Source organism: Anoplophora glabripennis, unplaced genomic scaffold, assembly GCF_000390285.2.
Source record: "Anoplophora glabripennis isolate ALB-LARVAE unplaced genomic scaffold, Agla_2.0 scaffold121, whole genome shotgun sequence".
In the NCBI taxonomy this organism is placed as follows: domain Eukaryota; kingdom Metazoa; phylum Arthropoda; class Insecta; order Coleoptera; family Cerambycidae; genus Anoplophora; species Anoplophora glabripennis.
This window is the reverse complement of record NW_019416338.1, coordinates 667,680-677,907: the sequence shown is the minus strand read 5'-3', so window position 1 is coordinate 677,907 and position 10,228 is coordinate 667,680. Positions and strand designations below refer to the sequence as shown.

The window sequence follows — 10,228 nt, the reverse complement described above, 5'->3', positions numbered from 1 at the left end:
TTGACGCGTAAAAATTATTTTTTCCTTCCATTTACAAGATAATCGGGAAAAACAATATATTTTAACGCCTCGTATCTCGAAAAGTTTGACGAGTATATTCATTGAAAATATTTTGCTGAACATGACCTTCCCTGTACGCTGCTGAAGTCCTGCTCATTAAAACGGAAACACCCTGTATAGATACGACTGTTGTTATCTTTTGATGTATAATTGGCAGATTTTAAAGTTACATCTCTCCTTTCTGTTACACCCTTCATAAAAAAACAACTAGAAAAAGATAAATATTTTTATTACTTCTCTTTCGTAACTGCTTTCGAGTGCTTTTGAAGGACGTGGAAAATCTTCCATGTCAGGGTAAAAAGTAGGAAAATAAAGTGTTGCCGAACCACCCCCGGAGTGATTTTTCCTTTAGACCTCATAAAAAAGTATTGTGCGCTGTATCGGCTGGATCTGGTGCAATAAGGACGTTTCCATTGTCCGAGGAGACAAACAAACAATAAAACGCAAGGCCATTGTGCGATGCGGCCGCGGCAGGACTCTCGAGGCGCATACCCGCCATAAATACGGAATCCTGCAGGCGACACGCACCGGCCCACAGTAGACGCACATCTTCCCCGGATCCTGCTGCATAGCACGCCAGCTCCTGGCGTCCGCGGCACGGAGTCAGTCGCTCCACGTTATCCGCAGGAGTCAGTTGCGCGCACGGTTCTCCACTAACAGCAACACGCGCTCTCTCACCTGTCATGAAGTAAACACTGGATTCGCGGTGATCTCGTCGCTGAGGCATTGATGGCTCCGGTGCTATCCTGTGGTGCTTCCGTTTAGGTTCCGTACAGTATTCAGTAACACTCCTCGCAAAAGGATAACTCCTTGGTTATCCTTCAGTTCCGAAAATAGTGATTTGCGTGAATATTAAGCTGCCACTTTGCCGGTAATTTTATCTCTCTAACATTTTTTTTTACCACAGCATGACGTTTTATTCACATTCGGACACCTCCACAGATTCGCCTTGTTAGCTTTTATAATTTGTGAATCACAGGAAAAAATATATTTTTAATATAAATGAAAAATTACATCAGATTCGTGTGAGACATTTCCCCGGTACGATTTTGTTTAATCTATTTTAATGTGTTAAATCTGCTTGCCAAATGGTTTTTAAAACAAATTCGACAAAGCTATACTTTCATATTATAAAAAAATTGGCTAGCATTCCTGGTGTTACGAGTTCATGATAAATTGGAAAATATTAGAATAGCTTCTAGTGCGTCTAAGTTTTTTCCACGTATCTATTTTAAAATAAAGAGTTTCCTACAGAAAAAATGGCTATGCCAATCTGTACCAAAAATATCCATTTCGTTTCTTGGTTTTCTAAAAATTTCCATTTCTCGATTTTTTTCAGAATTATACTATATAAAATGCCAGTGTTAAGGAACTGTAAAATGTTAGTTTTATTTGACTCATAATCCAGTAAAAATTCATTAACTTTGTATTTCACATATGTTAATATTTATTGATAAAATCTAATTAAAAAATTTATTTAAAGAAGTCTCTTTAAATCATCTTAAGACAGTCACTGACTTTATTTTTTTATATGAAACGATCTAATCATCATATACATTTCCTGTATCCAGTCGTGATATTTTTTGTCACATTTGTTATCAACAATTGTTATAACAAACTTAACTAATAAAAACTATTGCTGTAAACAAGTTTCTGCAACTTTCATTTTCTTTAAGATAAGCAGTGTTTGTTAGTTTTGCTTTCAATTATTGCTTATTAGAGATTCAGAGTTCACATTATTAATAATACTTTCTAAAATAATATAGTGACAGCACACTAAACTATTACAATCGAATTTGATGGCATGCACGAAGAGAAATAAGTATTTCAACCAACACGACCAAATAATGAACAATGTTTCAATACAACAATCTCTACCGTGTTCTTTCTGTATAGGTCAAAAACATTACAATAATGATTTGAAATTATATGGTGCCTCTTTCGAATTATATGGTGTTGCATCATTAGTAAATGTAGAAAAACTTAAAACAAATAGATATATCGCTTTCTATTCGCAAATATTTTTCCTTTATGTTATTCGGACGGAGCTCATATTTTAGTAATTAACAATTCAAGATGCGGCATAATTTCTATTTTATACAATTAACAATTTGTATTGAGATGTATGTCAAACGGGTGATGAGAATCGAATGGATAAATAGTTGTCATTATTTAGCACCTTGCCGAGAAATAGTAAGTTTTTAGTGGAATATTTTTTTTATAAAAACAACAAGCGTTATACCTGTCAGAATATATGAAATAATATGAATAAATATACATATACATATATTTTTTTATAATTTAGATTCACTATTAAATATGTACTTTAATTTAATATATGTTCCCGTATTTATAAATTTATTTCTTTTTAAACATATTTAGATGAATCTGAAGAACTATTTATTAAAACAGTATAGCTTTTATTATTTGTTAGTGACTTTTTAAGTTGTAAATTTTAGGATAAATACTTACGGCAATTGGATGTTTACTAGAAGGTGGTGAAAATTGACTCTTGTTTTTCTCGGTTATTGATTGAGATACATAAAAAAGTGTAAGATAAAAAAAGGTTGTAGGGATTTTAAAAAATTTTTTGCACATACCACAAAAACAACTGAATATATCGTATTCGAGATATATGCTTAACTTACGTTTATTTTTTCTTTTTAATGGAATACACTGTATATTTTCGGGTCATTGGAAAGACCGTCAGAGCCTTTTAAAGGTAGTTATATTTAACAGTTTTCGAGATGTATATCGCCTTATAACAGATATCTTGTGAAAAAATCATTCTTTTTTTGGGTGCATAGGAAAAATTCTAAAATATAAAATAAACCAAGCATTTTCAATTAAAAATAATTTTTTTTACAAACAATTTTATTTTCCACTCCGTCATCTTCTTGGTTTTTGTTTTTTAAACATTTTATTGCTTTCAATTTGGTATTAATGTTCCAAAAGTACATTTTGAAGGAAAAGCTCTATGGTATCAAAGGACTTGGAATAATTGTTTTTAATTTTTTGTTTTATTTGTTGTGTTAAATAAAAAATTGCCTAAATTTTTATGTATTTTAAGTATATTGTCACTATGTCTCACCTTTCTGCTTCTGCAAACGATTTAATTAATTTTATGAAATAAATTATTTAGTTGACAAATTAACATAATTTTTTAATTGTAAATATTCTTAAAAGGTACGTAGAAGGAACCTACAGCTTTTGTTTTTAACTTTTTTCGTCTCCAGAACAATAACGAAGAAAAAGAGGAGGATAATTTTTTTGACCACCTTGTATGCAAAAGGAAAATTAATCGAAATTGCCCAAATAAACAGAAAAAAGTAACTATCGTATAATTTGTTGATGTAGTTACTATATTGACCCAAATATATAGTTTCATATTAGCTGTGTTAGTAATAAAATAACAAGCTTTCATGCTTTTAGCGAACTTGATATATGACTGCGTAGTCGTAAACATAACTTTAGTGAATCAATTATAGAACCTGTGTTTGCCTTACCATCAAAAATTTACTATTGTATTTTCTGTACCAGTACCTACTTCCCCTCTTAACAAATTGTAGGTCGTTTTTATTACCCATTTACTTTTTTTTCTCTAACCTACTTGACATTTTAAAATCATTGTACGACCAGCTGAAGCAGAGTATAAATAAAATAGTAGTTGGCGTTAAATGTCTGCGAACGTATATTTCCGATTGGAACAGGCATCTATTTCTGTAACATTAACTCGATTTAAGTTGTTCCATCTCCACAATGGACAGGAGTCTATTTCCGTGCCTTTATCAACGCTGTGGCGGTGTCCAAATGTAAATGCCCGAGCCATATACCTTGATTATCTTAACACTAACGTTATTTTCAGAATCCAGAAAGCTAAACGGGACGCACACGTGTTTGATAGATAGCCTAGTACATCAAAAAATAATGAGAATAGTGTATTAATCGACGGTTGATTTTCCGGTATCGGTGTAAGAATCATCTCCCTGTACGTATTAGTTGTAACACTTAGGAATTTCGATGTTGCCATTGTTATCTAGTGGTGTGTAGAGATCCCCAAGCCGCGACAGTGATAAGGAACAGCCGAACCGAGAGGGTGTAAAGTGAATATTTAAACTTATCGATCAAACAGTCGCGATGCAGCACCACCCGGGGTCCTGGTACCTTCCTTGGGGTGTTCCCCTGCAAAAGATGGTCGCCGTGCCGATCCATCCCGCGGGCCATTTGCACCTGCAGCCCCCGGCCATGCACGTGCAGCCCATGCTGGCGGGGCTGCCGACGCCTTTAGCGACGCTCAGGACTTTCGTGACGCAGCCCACCATGAGGCAGCCACAGAGAAAGGTAACGATCTTGAAGAGTTATGAAAATAAATTTCTGCCTTTATGTAGCCCTCACGATGTCCTTCTAATAAACGCATCCGTTTGTTTCTAAAAAACGTTTAAGCATTGATTAATACAGTAATATACATATTTGTAATTCCCCATTGGCAACATCTATGGGAAAGATATAATTGGGAAAATCCTATTAATAACAAATTCATTGTTACTAGTGTTAGAACAATAGTCTTTGATTTTTGTTAAAAATAATTATGATTACCATGACAAAAATCAAATCGGATATATTTTATTTATGATTTAACAACTAGGTACACATAAAAATAATAATACACAAGTAGTTGTAACGTTTTATAATTGTTGATAATTTTTTATAATATTTTCCATTTTTTAAAGTCGTAGCGGGATTACATTTACATTTTGCCACATAGGTAGAGACTTTCTTATAAGAATTTGAAAAAAGTTTTTGGACTTATTAACAAACATGCGTCAGAAAGTGCAGTAAAAAGGATAACCCTAAACACGGCTTGTTTTTATACAAACAACATTTTACATTTTAAAATATTTGGATAGAACTTTCTTACTATAGCAAAGTTTAACATTAAAGGAGAACACTCTGTATATTAATGCAGTTCTAAATTTCCCGCTGAACTTAGGGTCTACATACAATTAGACAGATATTGGGTCTAAAGCAATTTGGTATTATTTAATATATTTTTTAAAAGTTGAAGTTAGCAGCGTTACTAAAATATCAAATATCTCCTCAACTCAACATGATAACAAGATACATTTTTTATCAATCATTCAGGCATCAAAAAAAACTTATCTTTTGCATAACGCCCCAAACTCGACGCCCCAATGATATTACAGGGTAGCGAAAAATGTTACTGAAAATTTGAAGTATGGAGTTCAAGCGGCATGGATTGAAGTGCATTTGGCACCAAAAATTAAAGTTTTAGATGTTTCGAAAATTGTGTTGATGACGTCATGAAACATATTTTTTTCGGGGAACAATGGTTGAAATAAATGGTCCCATAAAATGGCCCGGAAAATCTCCCGACATGACTACTTTGGACTCTTTTTTATAGGGTTTCTTTAAGAATAAAGTCTATAAAAGTATAGAGCTTAGGTACTCCTAATATGCTGAGAAACGCAATTATAAAAGATGTTAGGCCTCGGTTAGATTTATGATTAGCTGCAGAGGGTGGACATATAGAAATAATTTTGGTTATGTATATAAAATACTTCTTGTTTTTTATTCTACTTTTATTGTTTTTGTTTCCTTTGTGATTAATTAAAGACATGTGTTTAGTATTTAAATATGTATATGATAATACTATTTTAAGGACTTTTGGCAACTTGCACGATTAAAAGTGTCATAGCAAGTCTTGTATAAAAGCTTTCAACGGCCTCCTACTATTAACGAAGCAGTAAATTCTGAAGTAATTATTATAAATCGTTTGTAATTATTATTTTTACTTCTGATCATAACTTTTTAATGAAACTAGATAGAGAGATATTTTTTAAATAAAAGTTTATCGAAAAAATATGTTCTTTTTAAATATGGAAACCTATGGTACCGATGTTCCTCGAAGAAAATATTTCATGACGTCATCAACGCAATTTCCGAAATATCTAAAACTTTATTTTTTGATGCAAAATACACTTCAATCGATGCTGCATGTAATCCATACCTCAAAATTTCAATAATATTTTTCGTTACCCTGTAATATCATTGTGGCGTCGAGTTTGGGATACCTTGTACATACATTTCAACTAGAAAATGTATAATTATGAATTTCTCAAACTTTCAAAGTTTTCAATCAAAGATATTTAGATTTTTTTAAATAAAATTGTCTTATTACACATGTAGATGTGAAATACTTTCTTCAACTCAAAAAAAATCTACAACTGTACAAAATTTGTTCAACACATAATCAATTTTTATCTCTTAAAAGATTCATTAACACTTATCAAGAATTTCAAATAGTAATCTCTAAAAGTTTACCTTCCTATGTTTTGCGTATAGTAAGAGATCTAGCTGACCAGTTAAAACATTTTGTTCAATTAATATATGTGGATAATGTTTATTTATAACCTTATTTTACTATACCTATTTTGAATTGGGAACAATGTTGTTAAGTGTTAAGCATATTCACTTTTTTAATGCTGATATACCAGTGAATAAATTCAAAATTGCGATCTCCTAGACTTAAAGAAGTAGAAAAAAATATATAATTAAAAAAATTGCAAAAAGTTTTGGAGACATCTGTGTTAAGTTTCACATGGGGTTTCATAAAAATTATCTATGATCTAAAACTTGGAATTTCTAACGCCTATTATTACTATTTTTTTGTTTGAGTGACATTTAAAAAAATTAATTAGTATTACCAGGATTACAGAAGAATCCCTCTTAAATGGGACCTTTTATGTACGTTTATCGTATGTATGTACTTTTAAGAGAGTATTTGTTTCAAAATACCTGTTTAAATTTAAATTAAAATTAAATTGACATTAGAAACCATAAAATTTTCAGTTAGTTTTCTTACTGTACTGTCAACCGCAGATAAATAAATGTAAAACTTAAAAAATATTAATGTTAGGTACTCAACTATCTGTTGCGCTTTGGTATTTCTTTTTATAGATTTAATATTGCTTGTAAATATAGTTACTAACTCTGACATTTACCTTTACACCGGAAAAAAAATATAAAATATACCTACTTATTTATATTTAATTCCCTAACTTTTGTCCGGAAATATTTATCAGAGTGTGTTTAGTTGTTGTGTTTACCTGATGTACAATTAGATTAATGTTCAATTAATCTGTCAAAGTCACAAGAACAATAATTGACAAAGTGAACCTAGTTAAAAAAATGGAGATGTATCCTTATTCATTCAACTGTTATGATGCTATATAGTTGAGAATAATTTTAATAATTTTCCGCTGTAGTTCTAAAAGCGGAGTTACATTTTGAGTACAAAACGAAATGTTAGGATATTGTATCCCTTTTATAAATAGACCGGTATTAAGCAGTAGTCGTATCGTAAAAGATTTGTGCAAGTTCCCCGTAAAATCATGCAATACAAATACCTGATCTATTAAAATTCCAAACCTTATCGGTATGAACTTTAGTTCATATCGATTTTATAGTCCGGTATTAACCTTTTACTGTAGATAGAGAATCCATGAGTCGAAACAGATAAGATTTCGCAGTGTCCATACTATACACACAGCGTCCAAACATCTAGTTTGTGTTCAGTTTTATCGAACTGTGATTTATTCTACGGAATGTTTATCCGGAATAGTTATACATGTTTCTAATATCTAACATCGCTAACACTAGAAATGATATAATTATTTCAATCTATTAGATTAGATGTACGATACCAGTTACAGCAACATTCTCGTACAGTGTCTGCATAGATCATAAATTCAAATGCTTCCTATAAGTTTGTAAAGTACTTCTGTGATACCCTTGACGGGACTATAAAAAATCGGGTCCATAGACATTACTCACTAAAAGTCGCTAAATATCAGTCACACATCATTTAAATTAAGTTTACCTAACATTAAATGCCACCGGTTATGTTACTTTAGTATGGTAACAGTCAACACGATTTGTCACTAAGTGCTGGGCTTGTTAACTTGTTTTAAAAGCCGTTTCGCAAACTGTCGTATCACGCATTATTATAATTGTGTGTTTATTTACGATCACCTATTCCTGTTAAAAATAAAATAACCTACATTAAATACAATTCAATACAATTAAAAAGTCGTAGTTGTGTGCAAGTACCTATTAAGAATATTTTAATCTAGGAGGAATTGTCGCCATGAGTTCCAAAAACTATCGCGACTAAATTTTTTTTGCATAATTCTCTTTATTATGTATTACTGATCATAATAATGCTTGTAGGGCGGGGTAACTTGGTCCCATATTGTTTAAAACGAAATAGTTCAATCAACTGCCAAAAAATATTATTTTTAATGTTTTCGTAGTCTTTCACTTAAGGGGGGGGGGGAGTTTATATGCGCAATTTTCAATGCATTTTAGAAAATCTAAGCGAGTTAGAAACAATATCTCTTCATTGTACCAGTTATACAATATTTGTTCAGGATGTAAGACAACTGACAAGTACCTATGTTTATCTCGAGTTTCTTAAATTTTGCACCTTGTTGAACATACCGAAAATCGCGTACGGTATTATACACATAATCGCAACCAGCAGAATGCTTTTAGGAAACTATTAACACATGCATTAATAAGGGTAGATTTTCTGATGTTTACATGTTCTTCGTGATCTCTCACTGTGAAAAACTAGGCGAAAAATTAAAGGAATTGTTGTATTTCAACATTTTTATAATTTAGATGGGTTTTCTTGTTCTATCATTGTTTTACTAAAAGTGCAACTATAAAACGGCATCCTTAATACAAATATAAAACATCCTATGATTTTTAATGATAAATTTAATATTTTCGAAGATACAAGGTTTTTAAAGTTTAAAAATCAAGAATTTGAGGATATTTGACCAATTGAGAATACATGATTGTAAATAAATGTACCTCCTAGAGTATTTGTACATGTCTAACTATCTTACCTTCAATTTTTGTACATTTCATAACTCGCATTGGAAATCTTAATTGAAGACACACAAATGTAGGTCGTGATGAACTTTAAAAGCGAATTTTATACAATCGTAAGGTACTTGGAAATAATTTTGTTCATTATTTATGTTGTAATGCATTGGCTTTCTACCTCGACTACTTAAACGCATCATTATAGTTAAGTAATTAATGTAGACAATTTATAATTACCAGGGATTTTCTGAAGTATTGTAAAATGTCTTGCATATCATAACCGATTAAATTCACAGTTGACTGATATAATACATAAAATTTTATTTATTTTTTATTTTGGTATTAGATACACTCTTTTATCAGGCCTTTTAGAAAAAGCAATCTCAAATTCCATCGAAGAAATTGTAATCAGCATCCATCAAGTGTATTTTTTTATTCATGATTTAACTGCAGTTCTAATTGACAGTTTCCAAACTGCATGTCGAACGATCGGGCCCGTACTTAATCAGTCAATTCATCATCGGTACTGATTAATATAATGGGCCAGATAAGACCGAACTAGACATCGCGTCGCAGTTGTATCATTGACGATGAAAAATCATGGTCATGCATTAAGTAGTTTTTTATGGTTTTGGTTATATTCAAATTGCCTGGATGGGTATGTTGGATACTCTGTGATGTTAAAAATTGGTTCTACGGTTTGGATTTTTAAATTTATTCTTCAGTCTACAGTTCTTCTAGTATTTAATAGACTTGTAGGTTGTAGACTTCAAGAAAACTATTACCCATTTTGCAATCTACTGACTTGAACCTTACGGTTACTACAAGTCACTCACTCAACATTTCGTGGATACGTGAATCGATTTACAGGTCAACATTTAATTCAGACTTGTACACGGGAATCGAATATGCTATCCTAGGGTTTTTGGGGTCGCTTATTACGATGAGCGGGTCGGTTAGCCTCCATCACGTCAAGTTCAATGTCATTTGAAGGTCAAACGGTCAAAAAACCTTCCAAAAATCTGAAAAAATTCATGGACATGTTTTTAAGGTCGCTGAATCCGAATCCGGTGTTTATTTTTACTTTGCATGCATCCTCTGTCCCGTAACACTTTTACTTGTGGTTGCCATGACGGCATGGAGGCCATAACCCAGGGACTTTGCCGAATAGTGGGACAACTCCGTTGCTCACCGTCACCACGTGGAGGTGCCCTGGGTGCAACCACAAGTTTTAGTTAGTCGTGGTCAATTCGAC

The 10,228-nt window shown here is 32.1% G+C and overlaps 1 protein-coding gene across 2 annotated transcripts in view; it reads left to right on the top strand.

The window, feature by feature from the left end:
• Nucleotides 1-656: 656 nt before the first annotated feature.
• LOC108910158 (RNA pseudouridylate synthase domain-containing protein 2) overlaps nt 657-10,228 on the top strand; it is a 656,998-nt gene continuing 647,426 nt past the window's right edge. For both annotated transcript variants that reach the window (XM_023454151.1, XM_023454150.1), the window contains exons 1-2: nt 657-931; nt 3,926-4,401. In XM_023454151.1, the coding sequence (XP_023309919.1) occupies nt 4,198-4,401 (204 nt within the window). In that variant the 5' untranslated portion in view covers nt 657-931; nt 3,926-4,197. The remainder of the gene's footprint in view (nt 932-3,925; nt 4,402-10,228) is intronic.